General features: G+C 48.9%; 9 protein-coding genes across 9 annotated transcripts; 3 read left to right on the top strand and 6 right to left on the bottom strand.

The window, feature by feature from the left end:
* Positions 1-128: 128 nt before the first annotated feature.
* Positions 129-1,406, top strand: BU24DRAFT_286844 (uncharacterized protein). The gene is made up of 3 exons (XM_033522777.1): positions 129-787; positions 879-1,326; positions 1,389-1,406. The coding sequence occupies exons 1-2, from the start codon at positions 357-359 to the stop codon at positions 1,258-1,260; spliced, it is 813 nt and encodes a 270-aa protein (XP_033380017.1). The 5' UTR covers positions 129-356; the 3' UTR covers positions 1,261-1,326; positions 1,389-1,406.
* Positions 1,407-2,142: 736 nt separating this feature from the next.
* BU24DRAFT_495814 (uncharacterized protein) lies at positions 2,143-3,500 on the bottom strand (the record flags this gene model as incomplete). Its single annotated transcript, XM_033534158.1, has 3 exons — positions 2,143-2,825; positions 2,866-3,143; positions 3,291-3,500. 3 exons carry the CDS (start codon positions 3,498-3,500, stop codon positions 2,240-2,242), a joined length of 1,074 nt encoding a protein of 357 aa, XP_033380016.1. The 3' UTR covers positions 2,143-2,239.
* Positions 3,501-3,777: 277 nt separating this feature from the next.
* BU24DRAFT_466363 (uncharacterized protein) lies at positions 3,778-4,512 on the top strand (the record flags this gene model as incomplete). The annotated part of the gene is made up of 1 exon (XM_033532357.1): positions 3,778-4,512. The coding sequence occupies one exon, from the start codon at positions 3,778-3,780 to the stop codon at positions 4,510-4,512; it is 735 nt and encodes a 244-aa protein (XP_033380015.1).
* A 2,348-nt stretch (positions 4,513-6,860) lies between these two features.
* BU24DRAFT_454178 (uncharacterized protein) lies at positions 6,861-9,058 on the bottom strand. Its single transcript, XM_033531302.1, has 2 exons — positions 8,675-9,058; positions 6,861-8,617 (listed from the first exon to the last, which is right to left on the bottom strand). The coding sequence occupies exons 1-2, from the start codon at positions 8,746-8,748 to the stop codon at positions 7,357-7,359; spliced, it is 1,335 nt and encodes a 444-aa protein (XP_033380014.1). The 5' UTR covers positions 8,749-9,058; the 3' UTR covers positions 6,861-7,356.
* Positions 9,059-15,090: 6,032 nt separating this feature from the next.
* On the bottom strand, positions 15,091-16,626 carry BU24DRAFT_377029 (MFS general substrate transporter). The gene is made up of 2 exons (XM_033524637.1): positions 15,713-16,626; positions 15,091-15,656 (listed from the first exon to the last, which is right to left on the bottom strand). The coding sequence occupies exons 1-2, from the start codon at positions 16,526-16,528 to the stop codon at positions 15,144-15,146; spliced, it is 1,329 nt and encodes a 442-aa protein (XP_033380013.1). The 5' UTR covers positions 16,529-16,626; the 3' UTR covers positions 15,091-15,143.
* Positions 16,627-17,294: 668 nt separating this feature from the next.
* On the bottom strand, positions 17,295-19,254 carry BU24DRAFT_398370 (eukaryotic translation initiation factor 3, subunit 6). Its single transcript, XM_033525380.1, has 3 exons — positions 18,595-19,254; positions 17,935-18,539; positions 17,295-17,879 (listed from the first exon to the last, which is right to left on the bottom strand). The coding sequence occupies exons 1-3, from the start codon at positions 19,090-19,092 to the stop codon at positions 17,666-17,668; spliced, it is 1,317 nt and encodes a 438-aa protein (XP_033380012.1). The 5' UTR covers positions 19,093-19,254; the 3' UTR covers positions 17,295-17,665.
* An 84-nt stretch (positions 19,255-19,338) lies between these two features.
* BU24DRAFT_426754 (uncharacterized protein) lies at positions 19,339-20,300 on the top strand. Its single transcript, XM_033529046.1, has 2 exons — positions 19,339-19,565; positions 19,634-20,300. The coding sequence occupies exons 1-2, from the start codon at positions 19,454-19,456 to the stop codon at positions 20,218-20,220; spliced, it is 699 nt and encodes a 232-aa protein (XP_033380011.1). The 5' UTR covers positions 19,339-19,453; the 3' UTR covers positions 20,221-20,300.
* Positions 20,301-20,559: 259 nt separating this feature from the next.
* Positions 20,560-21,401, bottom strand: BU24DRAFT_495809 (uncharacterized protein; the record flags this gene model as incomplete). Its single annotated transcript, XM_033534157.1, has 4 exons — positions 20,560-20,744; positions 20,798-21,082; positions 21,144-21,200; positions 21,261-21,401. The coding sequence occupies 4 exons, from the start codon at positions 21,399-21,401 to the stop codon at positions 20,682-20,684; spliced, it is 546 nt and encodes a 181-aa protein (XP_033380010.1). The 3' UTR covers positions 20,560-20,681.
* Positions 21,402-22,298: 897 nt separating this feature from the next.
* Positions 22,299-23,714, bottom strand: BU24DRAFT_495808 (uncharacterized protein; the record flags this gene model as incomplete). The annotated part of the gene is made up of 3 exons (XM_033534156.1): positions 22,299-22,619; positions 22,679-23,591; positions 23,709-23,714. The coding sequence occupies 3 exons, from the start codon at positions 23,712-23,714 to the stop codon at positions 22,588-22,590; spliced, it is 951 nt and encodes a 316-aa protein (XP_033380009.1). The 3' UTR covers positions 22,299-22,587.
* Between the last annotated feature and the right edge of the window lie 267 nt (positions 23,715-23,981).

Genomic DNA, 23,981 nt, shown 5'->3' with positions numbered 1-23,981 from the left:
GGACCAAGGTTCTTATTGTCTCGAGTCTGCCTCGTAAGGCTCGCTGATAGGCTATCGTTTCACCCTTGGCATGGCGGAGCATGCAGCAACACGCGTTAATAGTCCTTCATGCGTAGCGATAGAACTAGATACAGATGTTGTTTCTGTTTTGTTGTTGCCTAATGAACATGGCAAAGAATAGCGCCCGTATCATCTAACCACTATACATAACTGAGTTTCACACGTCGTACCTGCATCGTGGACTTCAACACCAGGCAATACATTGGATATATCAATCACCAACGGCCTACTTGTTCAGAAAAGCACTTCTCACCGGTCTCTATCAATTGAACCTCGTAGACAAGACAACAAACAACATGGCACCACTTCGATCTGCAAGAGGCGAGGGACCCCTCCGTGGCGTCCTCGCCTTCAATACTCTCCCCTCATTCATCCTCCTGGTCGTGATCCTTTCAACCTCCAATCGATATAACTATAACTACTACGGTTACGATAATAGAGATTTCAATGGCTTCGGTATTCCCGTCCTTCTGACTACGGTTCTCTCTGCAATCACATCAGTTGCATTTTACGCCGCCAACCGAAAGCAGAGCTCCGTTCACAACAACGAGCGAAGGGTCAACCTCCTCTGGCGGATCTTGCTTTCCCCCCTCGTTGACCTCACTGCATTTGGTCTATATGTCGGATTTCTCATCCCCTTTATGTCCCGGGAGCTCTCGAGACTGCAGTGGAGTCGTGCCGCAGGCGTTGCAGAGTCCTTCTTCATTCCATTCGTCTTCGCCAACATGTAAGCCCGTCCAACAACATCTCACCCCCTTTCACTCTCAATATCCATGATGATATATCCCCAATCGTGGCTAACGCAAACATCTCCACAGGTACATCCACGCCTACTTCGCACTCCACCACCTGATCACCTTCATTGGCAGCATCGCCGACTACTGCAAGTTCTGCAAGAAGTCCGAGGTCGAGTGCCCCAACTGCGGCCACAACGTCGCGGCGCGTCCCGCTTCCCAAGCTACCAGGACCGTCGGTGGCAGCGGCGGCCACGCGTACACTGCGCTCGCCGAGACCGGGTTCAGGGACGAGGAGGAGGCTGGTGCGGGCGCAGATGTCAATGCTAATGCTAACGCTGCTGACAATCAGAACGAGGGCGGCAATGCTGATGTCATTGCTGATGGTGACCTCGATGAGGATGCTGTGCCGAGGGAGAGCTTGGAGACGAGGGTTGGTGAGGAGACGGCTTTGTTGAAGGTGTGAGGGGGTGGACTTGGGGGTCCACTCACTTCGAGAGGACTAGGGGGTTTAGGGACGTTCAAGTGTATGGTGGGTTGTCCGTTTCGAAGTCGGACTTAGGCAGTGTACTGAGAGAAGGTTTGCGAGGACAGGTCGTTGCGTTGTTGCCTTTGAAGTTGAGAACTTGGGCGCGGGTAGCAGGACTAGGCACGGCTGTGACTCAAGACCAATGTGTCAATGATGACGGAAAACTTTTACGAATACGGGGAATTCGGCGTAGGATCGGGGCTCATAGCGATAGTGGAACTGGTTTCCAAAGTCAAGCGTCGAGTGGGTGTGTCTTGCTTCTTCTTGGGTAGGGGTAAATTGGACACTGTCATTTTAAGTATATAGTATGCTATGAATGTTATCCAGGATGAATACATTCTTAGAGTTGTCTTGGTGTCACTATATGCAAGAAAGACGTGCTGGCTGACCGACTACGTGTGTATCACAACTCGCCTTCTTGGTGCCCTCGGATAGTAATAGACTAAGGGTTGAGTAAAGCCACAGCTCTCTGTTATGGTAAGCTGAACTATTAGATCACGCCTTTGAAACCTAGGGACCCTAAGATCAGATCACAGCAAAGATCAACCCTCACAATGTAAGTAATGATATCGTGAATCACAAATCAGTAGATAGCGCGGTCATTTATCAAATCCGAAAGTCTTTTCACATAGTAATACATCAAATGGAAAGAAAAGTAGAAGGACAAGAAGAAATAATCCGGTCTCTATTAAGCAAGTAAGGACTGTAGAGAAGCGAAGTGAAAACATCTTTTTAAGTCAAGCAGCTCACATGCATAACCAATACACAAGACTCGAAGAAAGTAAACCTCATTACGTCACCCCAATGATACTCCCACCACAACGCCGATACATACCCATCCATCTAAACATACCATTGCCCAGCCTACATCGCGAAGAGAGAACCGTCAATATATGTCTACGTACATTGGGTCATATCAACGGTCGAATGGGAAACTCACCATGGCTCTCTTCGCTTTATGCTTTACGTCGTCTGCCTTATCCGTGCCGATGTCCTTATGTTCGATATCCCAGAAGCTTTTGAAGGCGTGCAGGCCTCGCATACCAATGCTTGACTTCTTCCCGTTCTCAGGTTCGTATGCCTTGTAGGGCGTATAGGTTGGTTCGGGAGGATAGTAAGGGCCTGTGGTGCTGGGCTCGGCTTCATCGGTCGTGGTTGAGGAGCGACTAAGCGTCCTGCGGGTGCTCGTCTTGAAGGTGGACGAGGACGCAATTGATGTTGAAGAGGTGCTGAGACTGGAGCTGATCCGTGTAGCTTCTGTAGCCGTGGATTCGGAATCATCGGTAATCGTATCGGTCTTGTCACCTCCGTAGTATGATTTCGTCGGCGAAGGTGGGGTGGTAGGAGTAGGTGAAGAGGAGATGCGTGTTGCATCCGTGAAGCTCGTCGGCTCCGACGTCGACGGGGAAGATGATGGAGGGTATGAGTGACCGGCGGAACTTGTGGACGATGAAATATTGGTAGCATCTGTGAAAGATGTGGATGAGACTGAGGATGATGTTCTAGAGCTCAATCTAGAACGAGTAGTTGGAGTGAAGATACTCCTTGACGATGATGATGGTGATGACGACGACGATGACCGAGTCGATGACCGGGTCGATGGCCGGGTCGATGAAGAAGACGGAGTTGGAGTGGGGTCGTCGGATTGGGACTGCGAAGACGTTGTGGACGACCTCGAAGATGTCAACGAGGTTGAGGAAGAACGCGAGGAAGACGTAGAAAAAGAAGACGTTGAGGTCAAGGATGATGATGCCGACGACGAAGAGGATGGCAAGATCGACGAGGATGAGGATGATCGTGTCGTTGGGAGCAAGAAGGTGCTAGATGTAGAGGAAGTGAGCCCGCTCGTACTTCTTCTGAATGTTGTAGACGTGGAACTTGTGGGCCTGTTCGTAGACGAAGGCGTACGTGTAGTAGTAGACTATAGTTGTTAGTTTTATTTTCTGTACACTGCTCAATACACATACGCTTGTCAAATCTGGAGTCGAGGAAGAACTAGACTGTGATGTTTGGGTTGTTGCGCGGCTCGAGCTAGTGCTGCTCGATGAAATGATTGTTGTCGAGAAGGAGAGAGCGGTACTGGTGGAAGGTATTACCGAGCCACTAGATGACTTCACGCTTGAGCTTGATCGTGGAGAAGGAGTTCTGTCGTTACGAGATGTAGTGGGTATTGACATGGACGGGACGCTAGTGGTGTTTACGACACTGCTGCTGATGCAAGAAGTAGACTCCAGGGATGATGAAGAGGACGATTCAGTTGTACTAGGGTAAGGGCCAGTACTGCTTTCATCTGGATATTCCGAAGTTGTGGAATGAGTTGATGGCAGGGTAATCGTTCCGGTTGTAGAACTCCGTGCTGAAGAAGTAGTAGTAGTGTTTGCAAAAGGAGGTGGTGAAGTAGATGAGCTTGATAAACCTGATGAACCTGATGTAGGTACTGAAGTGGTTAACGGTATGGTGGTGCTGTTCGTAGTCACGAACCTAGTGGACGTGGAGTTGGTTGTGAATACGGAGCTCGTCGTGGTATCAGTCGGGGCAGTTGCCGAACTGGTCAAGGTGCTATTGGTTGTTAATGCCGAGCTGGTTGAGAAGCTCGTAGAAGAAGTTGCAGTAGACGAAAACGTTGTGCTGTTCGTCCAAGAAAAGCTTGTCGTGGTGTCCGTGGGAGCAGTTGCAGAGCTAGTTGACGTTGAGTTGGTCGTCAATGCTGAGCTTGTTGTCGAGTCGGTAGAAATCGTCGCGGTAGATGAGAAAGTTGTGCTGTTCGTCCAAGCAGAGCTTGTTATGGTGCCTGTCGAGGTAGTTGCAGACTCGGTAGAAGTAGAGTTCGTTGTGAAAGTTGAGCTTGTGATGGTATCTGTCGAAGCTGTTGTCGTAGATGGGAAAAACGTTGTGCTGTTCGTCCAAACAGGAGTGGTTGTATTACCTGTCGAGATAGTTGTAGACCCAGTTGTAGTAGAATTGCTTGTAAAAGCTGAGCTCGTGATTGTACCAGTTGAAGCAGTAGTTGTAGTTGACAAAAACGTTGTGCTGTTCCTAGAAGCAGAGCTTGAAGAGCTTGTTATGCTACCTGTCGAGCCAGTTGCAGACGTAGTGGAATTCTCAGTGGCTGTGAAAGATGAGCTTGCCGTGGTATCCGTCGTAACACTCGTGGAAGTGATGGCAGAAGAGTTGGCTGTGGGAGAATGAGTGGTCAACGAAGTCAGGAGAGAATGAGTAGATAAAGGAATGTTGTAACAAAATGAAGACCAACGCCATCTAACGTACATGAGGCCAGAGTCGATGTCCACGAAGATGATGACGACGAAATTGTTACAATCGGCGTAGTCGTAATGAAAGTGGTGGTGGTGATAGTTATGGTGCTGCGAGCGGACGAAGTCCGTCGCTGAGCGCTGGTCGACGATGACGAGGAAGTGGTCTCTGAAACTGGAGCCCTGCTAGAAGATACACTTCTCGTGCTTGTTTTGCTGCTACTGCTTGGTGTTGATGTCGGTACATCTTCGTCCGATGTTGTACTGCTTGGATAAGGTGGGTAATAAGGCGGTGGGTACGATGAGTAGTATCGGGGTTTCAACCCCTTAGGAATATGATCTATGTTACCACATCAATTAGCGAGAGAACTATAATAAAGTTCGCAGGAACATCATTTGGAATGGAAGTCCAACATGAGGAAGAATCAATCAGCGATGTGGATGATCCAAACTTACACGGCAAATCATCAGCGCTAACGAAAGTCACGGCGATGGCCAGGAGAGCGATACCAATGGGCTTCATGACGAACACTGAGCAAGCCGGCTACCAACGAGAGAGAAAAACACCAAACGAACGGGGTGTAAAAGAGACAAGCCTAGTCAACTCAACGCCGCTGTACCTACACGGAACACACTGTTGAGGCAGACAGGACTATATATAGGGAAGTTGAACGACCACATGTGGTGTGCTTGAATGGTCAGCAACAGAAACCATGTTAAAAATGGCCTTTTCTAGCTATCGGTGCTCTATGAAACGGAAAGTTGCATTTTGGTGTCAAGATCCGCCCGTCTAATTAACGAGTACTGTGCCTGATGATCTGCCTAGTGTACACAGAATGGCCACCTGGAATACCCGGGTTACATAGGAAGAGCCGCAAGATGATGGACGATAATGACAGCCGTTATCAAATTGTCATGGCGTGAATCATGATCAATGAATGGGGAATTGGATTCCTGAGCAACCTAGTAGCGGTCACTCCGAACGACACCTGTTCTGCAACATTGAATGGTGAGTGACGATAACGGGAGACGGGCTTTTGATTGAGTACGGCAACTGACAAGTGGCGCCTCTTTCAGCCATTTGTAGTACTATAGTTTAGTGACGACGCTGGCAATCATCGCACACAAGATTCTGGTGGTAATATCATCGGTGGTGATAACGCATTTTAGCTATGATTGACCACAATCTTAGGGGAAAATTTGGTTGCGACCGTCGGGGTCAAGTGGTCCAAATAGGAGTAGCAGCCATGTACGGGAGGTGGCCGTGTCCTTGTAACATGATTCCGAAGTGCTACAGCAACAGTAATACGGGAGCTGCTAAAGACTCGACAACTGATAGAGGCTGCTTCATTCAATTCCAAGAGAGTAAGGTGGAGTACAGGACTGAAATGGCTCGACTACATGCACTAAGCTTCCTAGTTATTACATTGCTCGAGCCTCCATGCTAAGTAACCTAAAGCCTCAAAAGAACCAACACGATTTTCTGGCTATTAGAACTTTAAAGAGAAATTTTCTATCGACGTGGGGAATATTTACAAACCTCGAAGTAGCCATGTTCGCCACAGGTGTCAGGACGGCAAGAGGTCGCTTGCGATGCAACAAGTGCCAATGGACCCGGCACAGTGGTAGCTTAAAGCTGCCATCAAGCACAAAGCCGACCCGATATTTCATGTTTCACTGCTGACATTTTCACAAGAGTGACACAGCAGTGACCCAGATAATGAGACCTGCCGTGTCGTACGCGAGGCCGAAAGAAGGGTGCAACTCCGTACAGTAGCGGGAGGGATCAACGTATAGATCTTGGGTCGCAGATCTGGCAATGATCATTATCGTAAAGCCGGCTCATATTTCCAGCGAACGGGAAACGGTCACTAGCGGCGGGTGCTTGTCCATCCGTTGTTCGTTGAAGATGGTGATGTAAGTGGTAGAAACGGTGCAAGTCTAGGGCTCATGAGCTTCAAGGGTCCAATGATGAGATCAAATCGTGGCCTGGGTTCGTCCGTACTGTACACACAGAGTTAGTTCGGTCGGTCTGGTAGCAGGCCTCTCAGTTTGGGGTCTTAGCCTCTGGGTGTGTTGTGTAACTGGTGAATCGTCACCTTCCCTCGAGTGCGAAGTTATGCATGCGTAGTGCTCTGATGCCTGCATTCGTAATCCGTGACCCATCCCATTCAGCCTACTTGCATAATGGGTATTAGCCGTCCCGTGTCGCCACCATTTCCCATCCGTCCGTCTTGCTGTCAGCCGTTGGTCGTTGTGCCCGTGTGCAACCAGAACTTCTTGGATACTTGATAAGTTTTGAGTGATGCTTTAGGAAAATTATATATTATTTCTTGCGACGTGTTTCATGAGTCGCTATGTGCAAAGCCCTGAGGAACTCCATATACATCCCAGGTGTGTAAACTATGTCCAGCCATAAAAATATAATCATTTGTATCCCGTGATCCCAGATCTCCCATGTAAAACATTTTGATAACTCCATAAATCACCGCTTTCTGCGAAGAGAAGACATCTGTCGGGTCGCCGTCGTGCAACCTCGTCCTTTCGAAATTGAGAAGGATTGAGAACAAACAAAAAGGGGGACTAGATAGCATACCACCCAAAAACTTCGAAAAGATCGTATGTACAACTATACAAGCATAGTGTAATCGAATCGAATTGTCTCGTACTTGAGAACCATGACAAGGCCAATTCGAAATCAAAAGTGGGTATTTCATGATAATCATGTAACGCCGCAACACCCATCCCAGTATTATGACCATCTACTCCAAAATTGAATCGATCATGACTGATCAAAATCCAAGAATATACTGGGATCATACTCTTCTTGGCTCTGGGGAAGACCCATACTCTGGAACAGATCGTCTTGACTGCCTAGATCAAACGACAGGTTAGATGCCATCATAGAAGAAAACATCATGTCGTCTGAGACACTAGGATCTGCGGAGGGAACTCCGTCAAGGGCGTGCCGCGACTTTTCCATGCTAATATCGTCGTTCGAGACAGTCATACTGGGTATGACAGTAGTGGCCATCTGTGATGACTTGGGCGACAAGTTGGGGTTGTAATGGTACGTTAGCATAGGCATGGGGATATTCTCACTACCCGCCATGAACATAGCTGCAGTCGGATCCTTCGGGTCAAGAGCTGGTGCAACGAGCTGTTGAGACTCAGGTGGTAGAGACATGGAGAACAAGTTGGATTGGAGTAGTTGCCCGTTGGAAAAGTTCATCGGCGTTGTGGCGCCTGGGGTCGCACCTGCAGCCAAGGTTGGTGTCGATTGCACTGAAGGAGGACTGTTTGTAGTAGCAGAGTGGGTGAGCTGCGGAGAACCGGCGTGGTTATGTACGCTTTGGGATGTGTTGGATCGTGATGGTGACGGACGTGACTGTGATTCGGAAAAATTCTGGGAGGCCTGCTCGAGCATTTGCGGCGGCAGTGACAATCTCCTCTGCTCCTCACCCGGTGTAGTAGCTCCACCTGTGGAGGTTTGTGCGGGGTTTTGGTAACCGGCCATATGCGGAGCAACGGATAACGATGCTGATCTTTGATGTGCATTGGGCCTTTGTGGAATAGAATAAGGATACATCTGTGGTGTGTACGGCTGCTGATTCTGCCCGAAATTTTGAGGGGCCTGATTGACAGTTTGAGGTGGGGGCATCTGTTGATGCATGAATGGGTTTACTCCTTGCGAGAACTGGCTTCGGGAAACATTAGATGAGAACTGACCGTGCCCGAGAGCAAGCGGCTGGTTTTGATATTGTGCATAAAAGGACTGTCGGACTGCGGCTTGTGTCGCGATGTAATCCTGAAGTTTACGGTTGAACAACATCGAATTAGTGTGAAGGTGTGCACTAAGTCGTTGATACTGTGATGGCATGTCTTCATCCTCCTCTTCGTACATTTCTTCGTTAATGACATCTTGCTCAGTAACGCGAAGACCGCGTCCTGTTCTTTTCTTGTGAATTTCTGAAGCTCGACGCGCAGACTCAATGCGCGCCTCGAGACTCCGGTCACTGCGTCTAGATGCAGCGATGTAAGCTCTGATGGGACAACGTTAGAATTAGACCTATGCCAGAGGTAATTGACCATGGTCTTACCGTTCTTGGTTTTCTTCATGCGTGCGCTCAGTCTTCATCGGCTTCATAGGCGCGACACTACGGATTGGAGGCATGGTTTACAGTTGTGGTCGAGCAGTGCTGTGGCAAATGCGCGAAAATGGTCTGGCGGTAGTACCAGCTTAGGACCAGCAAATGCGAGGCTTCCTGATTCGACAACACGGAGGGGAAAATAAGGTATTGCGATGATAACAACACAGCAACCGACAGTTGCAACAAGGAATGCAACGTGGAACGGTGGCAAGGAAGAAGAGGGTGAGGAAGAGAAGTAAGAAGAGGGAAGCGGATGATAGAGTTGATTGTAGATAGTGTGAGGGGAAAAGAGAAAGTAGCCAACTGCTGAGCTCTTGAGCCGGGGGGGGGGGGGGGGGGAATGGTCAAGTACAACTGGGTTGGTGGATTGGTTGTGGGTAGGTGGGCGGTTGTTGGCCTAACAATAATGAGCCCGAGGATGATGGGAGCTAAAGTGGATGCGCCTCCGATACCAGGGAACGAAATCGACACAACCGATTCGGACGAGAAGGAAGAAAAGAAAAAAAAAATATGGGTAATTAATACTCGTAGGCGAAGCAGCTAAAGCGGACAGTAGATTGAAGTGGGAAGGTGAACGGCGAGTCGATTCGAACAGGAATCGAAGGGGGTGCGAGCGGGAGTGAGATGGTCAAGTACTTTGTACGGGGGTTTGGGGATCGAGAAAAGCTATGTTGGCTTCGCATCCGGCGCCGGTGGGGAAAAGAGTTCGATGTCTCGATGGATGGGTCGATGTGTCGAAGCGTCGATGGCCGGCGGGCGGGAGCAAGCGTAGGTCGCGGTAACTGTCTACTTGGAACCTTGTAGGGCTCTCTAGGCGGACAGGATTGCTAGGGTTCGCCTGCTGGTGTTGGTGATGGCAATGGCACACCCTTCCTTTGCTTTGCAGCAAGATTGTTGGATGTGAATCGATTGAGGACTTCGCACTTCTGCTGAGATGCAGATAATCCTGATGGTAAATTTGGTCGTAAAATCGTTGACTTTGCTCCAGTGCCCGCAGACTTGTCTAATAACAAGAAGAGTTGGGGCCACAATTATGTACAAGTCGTTGGCGGATGGAAACAATTGCTTTCTTTGGGATATTTGTAGGCTTCCAACAAAAGAGAAAGCCTGTACTCCGTATGACCTTAGTAGTAGATCTGTGGTGTATGAAACGTTGATGAATAGAACAACTGAGAGGCAATGTGCGCGAGCAAGGGCAGTTGATATGGGTTTGCCGTGTAAGGGAGAAAGAGCAATAGAGAGGCAGGGCAGAGTGGCGAAAGGACCGGCACATGTCCATGTCGCGCCTATGAGATCGAACACCTGCTCCGCGGACGCTCTCAGTGACGAATTGTGGGAGGTATTATGCCTGCGACCATATGGGAGGCTAGTTATCTAGATCTACCACTCCGGAAACCTCACCCATATTGCCAGGTCAAATCAGTCTCTCGCACTGAACAGCTACTCTGACGATCGTTGCTCCGTTTGCTGCGCTAGAATCTCATTATTCCCTGCGACCTAGATAGACGAGGATCTAGGATCTTCATCTGAAGATACACTTTGGATAGTAGGAACTGGAGAAAGAGCAACCCCAGAATGCTGTGCCAACTCGTTCGCCTTCCTACGAGGAGGATTGCGGAAGGTCGTTAGAGTTCTGAGTTCTCCCCGACTACAGCAGGAAGACACCAACTGGCATGGGGATGGTGCCTTCAACAGCCGATAGCTGTGTTGCCAAACGATGGCCCCCTAGTCCCAATAGGATCCTGTGTGACAACACGACCAGAGTGCATTTCACGGACGCTCCTGGAGAAGTTCGCCCAAGCAATAAATAGATAGTGTAGGGGGAGTTCGGATGTCAGGTCAGTCTGCTAGCAGATGTCTATTTGGCTGTCGTGACTCGTGGTACTCTTTCTCCCAAGTCCGATTTAAGCGATGCTACTTGTACTTGTAATTGTACCGCGTCCGACTCGCATTCGCGATGAGCTGCCGGCGCCGAGCCTTCATTAGAGATCGAGCACACGTTCGCTTTTTGTCTCTACGAAACGCGAGATCACGCACGCCCGCGCAGTCCACCATTTAGCGCGACGCTGGGTGAACCAGTGCGCCAGAAGAGGAGGAGGCCTCTCCGACTGGCGCTTCAACTGCAGATCTGGGCCCGTGGTGGCCCGAACCCCTCAATACAATACCCATGGTTCTTGTTGCTGATAGCTAGCTCTTACAGCCAATGTCCAACCCTCACCAACGCTCGGAAGCACATACGAGCTACTCGTATCGTTGGCATGCTGAAAGTGACGGGAACCTGGACATGTGGAGAGCTTATTGCGAGGTGCTCACGCTCAGGGAGAAAGCACCAAGTAGCTTCCTGGACTGTAATACAAAGGAATAGCAAGTACCTGTAAGGAGTATTGTAAGTGGCTTTAGACATCTTTAGCGGTGGGTCATAGGCAGATGGAGCCTGAGGTTAGACATAAAAGCAGTACGGAGTACCGAGAGGTTGGCAACTTGGGGAGTGGAGGGGGTGGTGAGTGGGTGGTGAGTGGGTGGTGAGTGGGTAGGTGGTTAGAGACGAAGACAGAGAGAAGAGAAAGTTTGGCCTATTCGCCCGATGATTGTCGGGTTGCAGGGATCATCACCTTGGTAAGCAGGATAAACCCAACTATCAGATAAGCGAGGTGCCTAGAATGGAATAGCTTCGATCGTCGACATCTGATCGATCTCAATGCCCACATGGTCAAAGGTACGAGGTAAATCATCATCATCCACAGCCCTTTTCCTTCCATCTCTGCGTAGACCCATCACCGTGCGCAAATCGATCTATCAATTGGCCGATGAGAAGATCACATCAGGTGTAGATCTCTCGCGTGTAGTTCATGCCAGGGTCAGGGCCCTTTGGTTCCTGGGGTTTTGATGGTCATACCAATGCTGTCTCGCATTTTGTTGTCCCTGACGATGGAAACGTCAAGAATTAAGATGTCGAATAGTTATGGACTACTCCGTACTCTGGAATAAATTCAGGATCGCCTAGCTCTACCAGGAGCAGCAGGCTTGCGCCCGAGTTAAAATACTCGTACCAAGGTCTCTACTCTGATGCCAATCATTTTCGTCAGATTCCAAGATTGCTGCTCTTGATAGATCATAGTGTTTTGTGTGGTATGTAATTCCAGCAAGTCAACTAGAGTCGGCGAGGAATCTTTACAAAGGTGAAGATGATGGGGCCTCAAAAACAGCTACTGAATGGTGCTTCGCACATACTTCATCCAATACCACAATACTCTTCAAGTCCCGCGTCCTCAATTCTCTCTTTGAGATTGAATTTACTCGTACGTCACTCAGTTTATCGGATACTGACCTCTGTCCAACGGCCCGTGCGAAGCTTTGGCGCGTAAGTCTAGACAAACATATCACAAATAATTGTCCACTAGGAGAAACGATGACATCGCCTGGCAAGAATTGCAGTGTGCGTCTCATTAGTGAGCCGATGACGTATAAAGTGAAAAAGTAGGATATTCAAAGCACTTGCGTACATCTGGACAGATCATCTCATGTGAAAGTAGAAGTTCTCTGAAGATCAAATTGGATAGACAAATTGGTGGTTTGTATTCTACTCCGTACTGCATGCCTGCACCACATAGAGGCAGTCTCGCCCCGCGTTCTCACAATCCGGCAGATATGTATGTAGGTACCTAAGATGTGAAATGGCGCAAGCCACGTTCTGAAGAGGGAGAAAACATCGATTTCACCAGTTCTTCACGAGGCAGCGCAACTTCCTGATTCTGCAACGAAACACTGCCATTCAGGGTCTACATGCAATTTCACACTCGGGTTCTGTCTTTACCATGCACAGCCTTGCGCGAAACCAAGGCTTTGCGCCTCATGCCAAAGCTGATTGAATATCTCGGAGACCCTTACTCGACGCATCTAGGCAAGCCGCCGAGATCAACCGCGGTCTTCCGCAGACTCCTCATTTTAGAAATCAAAATGTAGTGATGTTCTGGTTATTCGCCACCGGTATTTTGTAGCCGCTCTCTTCGCATTCAATATGCATGAGTATCTGCCGCTCAGTGGGGTGTGCCGTAACCACTCAGCAACGCCTTAGCTTTACCCCACCTGAACGATGCGGAAGCGGGAACCAAACTCCGAATGCTTGCGCTTGGAGCCTTCCACTTGGTCGTAGTACTATACGGGTATCAGCCTCGTAAAATATGGAAAAGTAGTTAGATATACTAGTACTATAATATACAGACCTTGCTTCAGTTCAAGTGAAATTCCCATGCAGATTTGGCGGCACGCCGTGGATACATTGGCCTTCGGGACAGACACAGCTCCCACGGGCGAGAAAGATACAATGTGCGAACAAGTCCAGTGGGCACCAATGTGTTGGTTCAATTGCAGCTAAGTGGAGCATGGTTCACTTTACCGTATTATTTAATTATAGACTCTTCAACATGCTGCTCGAAATCCCGTACCAAGATACGGTCTTACCTAGGAACCAATTGCTATCAAACGCGCCTCTCTCCTTCTCGCATGGAGCTTACCGTCAACGTATTCTGCTGTCCCAACAACCAATAAATGCACGGTGTTCTAGCCCTCAAGTTTCTATGCAAAGCAATAATCCGCATTTGCTAAAGGTGAACAGGGGACGCGGGACGCGGGACGGTCGACGCAGGAGCCTCTTAGTTCTTTGAAGTTGCATTTAGGTTTACGCGGGATCATGTGCATTGTTTGAGGGAAGCATCTGCGGGTTTTCGGGGATTACAGTGTTCTCTATGAAATGATTTTAGACGGTCCAGCGTTGTCTTGCGGAGTCAACCCCGATTCTATCAGCTCCTCCAGGTAACTTGTCGCGTTGCACAACTGCTCCGCACTCAAGCGGACGGCTACATGCAGCTCCGCCTTTATGCAGCCACTAATTGATCATTTTCCATAAGAAGACAGCTTTCGGACCTGGGAGGTCTGCATCAAGGAATTGGCGTTGTCACATTCAAGCTAATCTCGCGCAGATAGGTAATTCGTATGTTCAAGCATGCCATAAACATTGTTTTTGTCGAGAGCGTCGGTATTAAGCCATGTACTCTGTGTCCTGGAATACCATGCGAAAAGAAACGCTATTCTTTATTTGAGCATGCCATGCCAGACCTGTCGGAGACTTGACCTAGGTACATATTCTTGACTTCCTATTCGTGATGTTGGAAGTAGCTCTATAATGCTTTCTCTTCTTCGACACGGCAGTAACTATAAAGCTTTCGATCTGCACTTCCACTTCAAAAGGGGTCGCAGCTCTCAAGTCTGTTCTTACTATACATAGCGACCAAGGAGCTATGAGACATGGCTTGAAAGTGTAGACAATGACTCAGTATAGACGTTTACGCTGAAGAGCAGCTCAGACAGATCGGAATGCACCGCATGTGCCCAATAGTTTCACCGCCAATTTGTTCATGACATGCAGTCCGGCACGATAACCCGCACGAGATACGCGTGGTCAAGTTGAAGAGATAGTGGGCGTGGTGAAGTAGCATCTCCGGAGATATACTACTATGCCAACTCTGATATACTCGTGTAGCGCAGGTTTGCGTAGGGAGTGTGCGTGCTGATGGCACACAGCAACTTTCAAATGACTTGAACGTACCGGATACAACTATTGGTCTACAACATTGATTTGGCAGCTGGCCGAAGGTCAACGTCAGGTGAGCGGCCCACGGATGTACGATGGCGTTGCTCACTACACATCACGGAGTTTCGAATGTGCATCGTTTTGATTGCATCGTTATGGCTGCGTTACATCATCCTATCAGTTTAGGTTGTTTCCCAAACTCCATAGATCCACGGGATGATTTCCGGTTTCCACCAAAACATGACCAAGTGCAGGCCCGCCCCGTGAATGTAGCTGGGCGTGATGTTTCGAAGGCTCAAAGCCATCCCAACCACTCTTTTGAAGGTCTCGGAAAACATTACGTGGTGGTGCTCCAATATCCTCGGGACCATAGAGATCTGCAAAATCATGGCTTTTCAGCTGCACGCGTGGAACTTCTCATGCTACACAACAACCACGCGAGATTTGACTGAGACTGATTTGACCAAACGACGAAACGGTTCCGACAGGTGTGCTTTGATTCTGACTCAATTCAATATATGCTGTCCTTCCCCGAATGATGAGAAGAACCTCAGCTTCTCGCTGAGTCGAACCTGGTACGGGGAAGCGGTCAGAAGATCAAAATAAGACCTGCTACATCATCATTTCGCTAATTTCTCAGACATGATGTGGACATGAAACGACACACACAAGAGTGAATTAGAACAAGTTGTTTTCACAAAACGTTCAAACTGTGTATTGCATCACAGGGACATCAGATAATCAGTATTAATGCAAAGTAGTTGTTACTTAGGTTCTAAGTCTATTATAGTCTATCTGGTATCATTCACACTCCCCTCTCCACTTCATCTACATCCTCTTCCTCCAAACCCAACCCGTCTTCGCCACCCTCGCAGACATCAACGTCAACATGCCGCCCATAAAAGCGGCCCCACCAAACATCTGGGCATACAAGAAGCTCCCACCACGAGACTCGATAAGCGCACCAGCAATGGGCGGCCCAGTCAAACTTGGTATCGACATCACGGTGAACACCATGCCCGTCCTTACGCCAATCTTTTGCGGGTCGCTCGTTAGACTGACGCACGAGGCCGGGAAGAGGGATTGGATTCCTGCGCCAAAGAAACCGTAGAGGATGCAGAAGGCATAGAGGGATCCGACGTTTGAGATTGCAGCCCAGCAGAAGAATAGGGTGCCGGCGAAGAGGGAGACGATGACGATGGTGTTGACGGGGCCGAGGAAGTAGTCGGCGATGAGGGCGGGGATGAGACGTCCTGGTATTCCGATCGCGTTCATGACAAGAAGTAGGACTATAGAAGTCGATGACGAGACGCCGATGATGTCTTTACCGAATGAACTTATCTATTATGGACTGTCAGATGAACACTAGAAGTATACGAAACATGACCGAGACTCACGTAAAAGTATGCATAGTAAACGGCCCACAAGTTGAAGAACATGCCGATGCAAAACAAAGTATATGACGGTTCGCGGAATGCGGCCAATTCAACTAATGGTCCAGTCTTGCGTGGTGGCAGACGTACTCGTGCAATAGAGACGACGATGATAGCATTGAACAATACTACAAACCCCATCACCCGCACCGTCCACCCAAACCCGATGGTTGGTAGTAGCTGTCGAGCGATGATTGGGAAGATGATGCCTCCAGTAGCAGCCCCTGATGCGGTACACGACATGGCTAAAACCCGTTTAGTCGAGAAATAAGTGGCCACTAACGACACCGTAGGACAGAAGAGCAGCCCGTCCCCAAGTCCTTTGCATACACCTTGGGCAAGAAAAAGATGCCAGTACTTGGTGGAGAGAGATGTCATGAAAATGCCGATGAGTTGCAGAAGGGATCCCACGATGAGGATCGGACGGTATTGACCTGCATCGAGTGCCCTACCAGAAAAAGCGCCGATAATGTAAACACAAAAGATCTGAACAGATCCAATCCAACTCACGGCCGAAGGTGTCGAATTCAGGGCGGTTGTGTAATACGACTGGAATAAGCCGAACGAGGTCAAGTACCCCCAGGTGTTAATCAGGACGAGGTGGCCCATGAGTACTTGAGTCCATGCTTTCAGTCCCCCATCGGGAGGTGGTGATATTGTTGTATCAACAACGGAAGCTTCTTTCTTAGAAGGGGTTGAGTCAAAAGCAATGTTTTTGTCCGTGGTCAACCCTATTTCCGGGGCGGTGACTTGTGGAACAGAAGAAAGCATTGGGGCCATTTTGATGAATCCAAGATTGAGTACTCAGTAAGGAAAGGCAAAGACAGGGAAAGAAGTCCTTTGATAGTATCCATAAATCTTAGAACGATCGGACAAAGTAGATCTTTAATATTCATCTGAAACTTACGCGGGTGTTCACACTATAACATTGTCCGCAGGTAAGGACGCAAAACCTACCCCAACATGTGGGAATTGCTCCAGTTTGGGGCGGCATCTATGCCGCTAAATCGGCAGTCGGCCTTGAAGTGTGACTCCTGACGAATCATTATCACGGAGGAGATCTTAAATCAGTAATCGTCGCTCGAAGAAGTTCGCTTGAGTGGCTAGTTTCGCGTCGGGGAAAGCTTAGTAGAGCATTTCGGCAAATTGGTTAGTGCTCATCATTGTGCGGAAAATTATCCTGTCTGCAAGTGGAATTAGACAATATCATTAGAGTAGCGATTAGAAATATACAAGAGTATTCCAACAATTGATTAAGTTTTGAGTGGCAAGTCTATCGAGTACGTGCTAGCAGCATTGAGAGAGGTTATGGTTGAGCGTTACCTGTGAGTTTCTGGAAGGTGATTGATTCGAACAACAATTACCATCCGAGGTTGCAAAGTTCTTTTGAACATGTGCATTTAATATTGGTTTTGCAGAGTAAATCGCCACGGGCTGCCATATTCGTCCATTTGTGACTGTTCCATTGGCCTACAAGGCATTTCCTTGGTGAAAATGGACATTCATAAGCAATGCGTTGAGGCCGTTTCCATTTCTCTCGAAATCAAACCAGAAACCGCTGACAGGTCAAAACGCGCCTTCATTGGATTTGAAATGTGCTTAATATTCTTCCACTACATCTGACTCTATCCTGTAAGAGGCGCCCTTATTTTTGCGTCTATGAATACAGCATCATCACCCAAGGAAGCCACACGAGCCCCCGGCCTATAAATCTGAGCTGGAAAAATCGGAGAGTCGTAATTAGACGCCTGGATATGCACTATGCCTTCTTTTTCTCCGGGGATCCCTTAGCCGCATAAACCTTTTTCAACTTCCTCGAAGTATTTCCACCGAATCCTTGCTCCTAGACCAAACATCATCCCCAGAAGCAGCATAAACCGCGTAGTAGAAACTCTCCCAAATACTCTAGTCATAAACTCATTTCGCCACGGCAGCACTAAGGACTTGTGTCCTGAAGAAGCCACCCTTCGTTCGCTCAATAACTTGCTGGTAGACGGATTGCGGGGGGTGGTTCATGACTACCGTACCGGCCTGGTAGTCAATCTTTGCGTCGACGCGGGTGTCACGGATGAGGTTAACAATCCATTTCTCACCCTCATCTTGGGAGAGGCCGAGACGGGTAGAGAGGTCCCTGAACGTCTGTTAGTTACTGATATAACTGATCAATCAGGGTCAAGGGGGCTTACTTGATGTCGATCCTTTGATGAATCTTGCAGTAAGACTCGGAGATCAAATGTCTTGCGGAATCAATGAATGCGTCTGCAGAGTGGAGCAAGAAGAAGTCATTTCTGAGGATTTCCTCCGTCTCGCTGAGCTTCTTTTGCGCCTCCTCAAAATCGAAGTCGATGTACAACGCCTTGATGAAGTCCGTCACGGGATCGCTGTATTCGTAACCTTCTTGTCTGACGATACGAACAAGATCCTTGACTTGCTTCTGGTAGCTGCTGGTGTTGCGACCGGCAGATCCGCGGTTTCGTCCGGTGATGACAGCGGCGGCGAGGTAGCGGAGGATCCATGGGCAGTTTGTCTGGATAGTGTTGATGTATGGGGCGGAGAAGAAAAGCTCGGTGAGGGTCTCACGGGCCTGTTCGTAGTTGAAGAGAGGGAAGAGCGACCAGTGGATCAACCAAGTGCGGTGCTGGAGTTGGGCGAGAGGATTGTTGAAGAGGCGGGTGTCGATGGACTCCTTGATCTTGTTGATCTCCTCAATGGCATCTTCCCAGTTTGCGGAGAGGATTTCGCAAGCGAGCTTTCCCCAGGTTGCCTCGTGGGTCTTGTCGTTATCGGTTGACTGTGATTGTTAGTATGGCGCCAAGCAACGAAGGTATAAGGCCGATCGAACATACCAAAACTCGGAATCGGTACAAAAGCTCTGAGGCATGGCCGTAATCACCATAGCTGTATTTGAACTGACCAAGCTCATAGAGCTGGTTCACCATCTCCACAGTGACGCCGTGGTTCTCCTTCAGGTACTGCAAGTTCTGCACCTTGTCACTCCTGAGGTTTGTGACCACGTTTTCGTCATCCAAAAGACCTGAGATCTTCGCTGTCTCCTCCTCCAACTGATCCCTCCTCTTGAAGACCTGCTCCCGCTTCTGCCTGTACTCGTCCGGTACCTCGCTCAAGCCGTGCACTTCACGGTGGAGCTCGCCCACGAAATCCGTCATGTTGGTTGGCTTGAGGAGCTCGAGGAGAAGCTTCTTCTGCGACAAAGGCTTCTCGACATTCTCGTCATCAGGGAAATTGAGGAGAGGGTAGATGAGCTGGCGATCGAGATGTGGCATGAGTTTTGGGAGGAGACTGTATTTTTCGGCGATGCCGCCGTCGGTCGCAGAGTCGGCCATGATGGTAAATCCCACGGTTGGGTTCCTTATCGCGATTCGAAATGCGGCCGGCGAAGAGGAGCGCGTACTCGAGGTGCTGCGGAGGAGCAGATGGATTTGTCGTGAGGCAGCGGGCGGAATTCGCGAGTTTCGCGGTGGGGTTGAGGTGGGCAATGAAAAATGACTGTGCGTAGCGAGGACCCCTGTTCCACGCTAAAAGTTTGGTGTTGAAGTATTATGTCGGTAGGTTTTGGTACGACTGAGACTGAATTACAGTTGCAACCTCCAACCAAAAGCTTTGCATTCACTGCGACCCGATCAACATCACCATTTTACACTCAATCCTCAGCCTTTACTCTTCTTCAGGGAATTGAGTTGTGCAATGTCTCGCATCCAACCAATTATGGCCTTTTTGAGGCCCGCAGTGGCACCCAGAAGTGCCATCTTTCGACCAATGATGCGCTTCTCGAGTGCCGCACGCTTCAACGCTGAGGGTATATACCGTTCCTTGCGCTTCCAGCAGCAAGTTCAAATACTAAATCAATGGCTCATACCCCTATAGAACCAGCTACGCCTGCGAAAAGCCCCTCAACCAAAGCCCCTCCTCCGCCATCATCGCCCAAGGAAGCCGCACGAGCGGCCGATCTTGCAGCAGCTGAAGCCTTAACGGATGGCGACAGCGCGCAAGCCCCAGCTCCAAAACCAGTCCTCCCATCAGACCACACGAATCCCTCACAAACGACGGCTCAGACCGACTCAGTACCTGTTTCTTCGGGACGAGCCGCAGCCTCCAACATCGCTCAGGTATCCAAGCCGAAAGCGCAAACCTCCAAGACGGCCAAAGAGAACAAAGCCACATCCACACCTCAAAGCACTACTACATTAGAACTTCCACCCGCGAAGTACCACGTTGAGCGATCAAAAAGCGGCAATCTACCTGTATACCAGGACTACAAGCGCGGCGGGAACCTGCATTTGACGACGATACGCAAGATTACCGGCGACCGCTCGGCGTTGAGGGACGAGCTCCGCGTGCTGTTAGGAAAGAAGGATGAGGATGTCAAAATCAACCAGTTGACAAAACATGTGACGATTAAGGGACATCACAGGGCCGAAGTCCTAAAGTTCTTGGAGTTAAGAGTCATGTGATATGGCAACCTCGTACGGAGGGCGTTTGATGCTGTAGTATAATGTATCATATGTACAATGAATTCAATGATCATTCCCGCTATCGAGTCGAATGAGCATGAAGACAAAGCCATGACTGTTCATGATTGAGCCTGGAACTTCCCATTGTATTGCGACAAGAGTGTAGGAGAAAACGTCTCCTCAGCTTAAGCATCGAGCATCATCTAACTCATACCTTATCCAATGGCTACACATATTCACACGACCAAACCATCTTTCTATACTGTTCCGCAATTGATGGTAAGGATAACTGCAGATAGAGCAGCTCCAAGTTATATTGTGAGCCTATGATATAGATTGCATTAACAGCATGTGAACTGCGAAATCAGTATTTATGAAGGTCGGTCCTCTAGAGCCAGCATCTAACGGGATATCCTGCCTGATTGCTCCCTTCTATGTTTCTCAACCCTTCATTGTCTCCTCTACCCCTCAAGGGCATCCGGCTGAGCGAGAAAGTGACCACAGATGATCTTGTCCTTCTTGCACTATCACAATGTTAGGGAAATCTTTGATATGTATACAAACAGTAAGAACTTACAATGGCGGGGCAAAGCCTCTCCTTGCAGAGATTCCAGTCATAAGCGAATGCTTTGGTGCACTTTCTCCACTGCTTGTTGCAGTTGTTGAAGTAGTTCTGGTCGGCATCGGGGTCCACTTCTTCATCCTGCGCCCTAGCTTCGACCTCGAGACTCTGAGCGCTGATGTTCGAGGACGAACCCTCATTGTCGCCCTCTAGGATCTTAGGAACGGTTTGGGCCTTGACCTGAGCCTCAACCCGCGCGGGCGGAGTAAGCTTGTGCTTGCAGGAAAAGCAGCCGCCACACTAGCAATCGATTAGAACTTAGCATGCTAAACGCACAAGTGAGAGAATTTCGAAGCCTTACAGCTCGGGATCTGTGCGTGCACCAGAGAGTGTGGCAAAGGCCGGTGAATCCTATCTGCTGTGCATAATGGTCAGTGTTGGAGGTCTACAGATGGCAATGCTGGAATACGAAACTTACGCGAACGCATCTTAGAAGTCCCGGTTCACACTCCGGCTGGCAGCGGTCCTTCATAATGTCGGTGACCTCGCCGCCAAGGACATCGGCCGGCAGACCACTGGCAGATATCGCAGCTGCAGAGACGATAATAGGTATCGCCATAGCGACAAAGCCGAGCTTAAAGAAATGCATCGAGCTCAGAAAAGGGTATTATATGACTATAATGATGCAAAAGAATTGATATAGATCTGTATAAGTGTTAAGACTTCCAAGTATATCAAGATGTGGGAGAAATAGAGAGACGACTTGATCACTAGGCGGACAGCATTTATAGAGACTGGGAGATTCCTGGACCTTCAATCAGTAAATGTGAAGCATTTTGATGCGTCATGGGATCTGGTACAAAATATATACCCAATCGAGACCACTTGACTCACTCAATGCTCACCGTTACTATTACTGAGAGACCGATCCCTTGCATAAATACACCGCAAGACTATCTTACGCGTGATGGACAGGCACTATGCCAAACGCCCTTCGGATCACCGACTTATATACTACCATTCCAAAGCTTTGATTCGTTGAGGTCCGGCTCCATGTTATACAACACGAGACTATGCAAACGTAAAACTGAATGATCAGTGCTCAACAGTGAAGTGACTACACATGTTGTTTGGTAAAGGTGTCATGACGTTGGGGCCAATGAGCCAATGGGGTGTCTTCTCTCACCTTCACCTCAACCTTTTTGGCATATATAAAGGCCTTAATTTGCAAGAACTTTCAAGAATTCCGAGGCTACCACCGAAGTAGGGAAATCAGGCTCTACCAAGAATAGCTTTTCCACGACTTGTGTGGCCGGAGTGGAATCAATCTTGATTTCATGAAACCTGCACAATGTTAAAGGGTCATACATCGGATACTGCGAATAAGCGTTGTTTTCTGTTCTGCTTTTCCGGAAACATCTCAGGTTCAAACCTGGGTGTTTCCACCACTTTTTCTTTTTTTTCTTTTTTTTTTTGCCAATTTTTTTTATTTACAATTTTTCTCATTTTGTTGCTTAGAGCGTATAGCAGATACTTAACCAGATCACTTTCAATGTCGATTTTCGATTACTAAATGGACGGATGTGTGTACATGCCTGTTGGGTCATGCAAACCCTCAACCAATTTTCGCTCCCATGGAAACAGTGATCCAGCACAGCATACCAATAGACGAAATGAAACACTAATTAGTGATAAACAACCCAGATTCACCTTTCAAATACAGCTTAATCAATTCTAACTATCCTCCACTCCTACTATCTAACTCTCCATGCCGCAACAAACTAACCAGTCCTTTACCTCGTTATTCAAAGATCCGGGTCGGAGTCACTGTCACTATCTGTAGCATTCACAAGTTAGCATGAGACTCTCAACAACGGTCACAGATATACTACTTACCACAGGTGACACCGCCACCAGTCCTCACCGCATGTGCAGGAGGGGAAGAAGGAGAACTCTCACCCGACGACGGCGAGGATGACGGCGACATGGCAAAGCCACCCGCCGTGCCAATGATACCGAGAGGCGTCGGTGAGGAACACGCCTTAATATAGACAGAGGTAGGCGAGGATGGAGAGGATTTAAGCACGGTAGGAGGGGCGGCAGGCACGTTCGCGGGCGTGGGAGGAATGTTGTGGTCCGAGCACGATTGTTTCATGATGATAGAAGTGGCGGGGTCGTTCGGAGGCGATGGGGCGACGTGGTCCGACGAGGAAGGTTGTCCAACTGCGACAGCGGTGGCGGGCTCGGGCAAAGAAGGGGAGGGAGATGAATACCAAGTTGAAAATTGAAGTTGAGGAGGAGATGTAGGAGGAGATGGAGGGGGAAATGGAGGAGGAGATGGATGAGGAGATGGGAATGGGGTAGGGTGCCTGATGCTTTTGCCGCCATTCTTGACTCCGTTCTTGACTCCGTTCTTCTTGACTCCGTTCTTCTTGACTCCGTTCTTCTTGACTCCGTTCTTGCGCCCGTTCTTGCGTCCGTTCTTGCGTCCGTTCTTGCGTCCATTTGCTTTCTTTACTCCTCCATTTTTGACGGCGGTTGGTTTCTTCTTGCGACGCCGTGGGTGGAGCGTGCCGGCTGGGACGATGACGGGTCTGGCGGACTCTCGAGATAGCCTGGTCTCGTTGTAGAAGTTTTGGGGCCTCTGTGCAGCTGCAAGTCTGGGACTAGTCCGGTGCGGAGCTATGTCACGTCTGGGATCATAAGCCTGGCACGAAGCTGTGTTACGTCTGGGATCATAAGCCCGGCACGAAGATGTGTTACGTCTGGGATCAAAAGCCCATGGGCCCCATGGGCGTTTGGTACAAGTCTGGCGGGGAGATGTGTTAGTGATGGGTATCCTGGTGGAGTGGAGTAATGATTCAGTTCGACTGACTTCTCAGTGGAACAAGGGATGCGGTTTGAAAGAAGGGGGAGGGGAACGCACAACCATTGTGATTGATAATATCTTTGAGTTGAGCTCTATGCTTGTTCCGGAGCACAGTTCTGAATCTGTTAATACTCTTGGGGTTGGAGATTTAGTCTTTTGGTGAAAGAGATCCGAAAATAACGAGTTGGATGCCATCAAATGTTCAAGATCATGCAAAATTTATATCATGTTTTCACGACCTAAAGCACTGTTCGTAGTTTGCGGGATGTATGCTATTATCGACACCATTATTAATTGTTCCCCTTCACAACAGTGTATGTAGTGTACTAG

This window comes from Aaosphaeria arxii (genome assembly GCF_010015735.1).
Source record: "Aaosphaeria arxii CBS 175.79 unplaced genomic scaffold BU24scaffold_9, whole genome shotgun sequence".
Lineage (NCBI taxonomy): Eukaryota > Fungi > Ascomycota > Dothideomycetes > Pleosporales > Aaosphaeria > Aaosphaeria arxii.
This window is presented reverse-complemented; position numbering and strand designations above follow the sequence as displayed.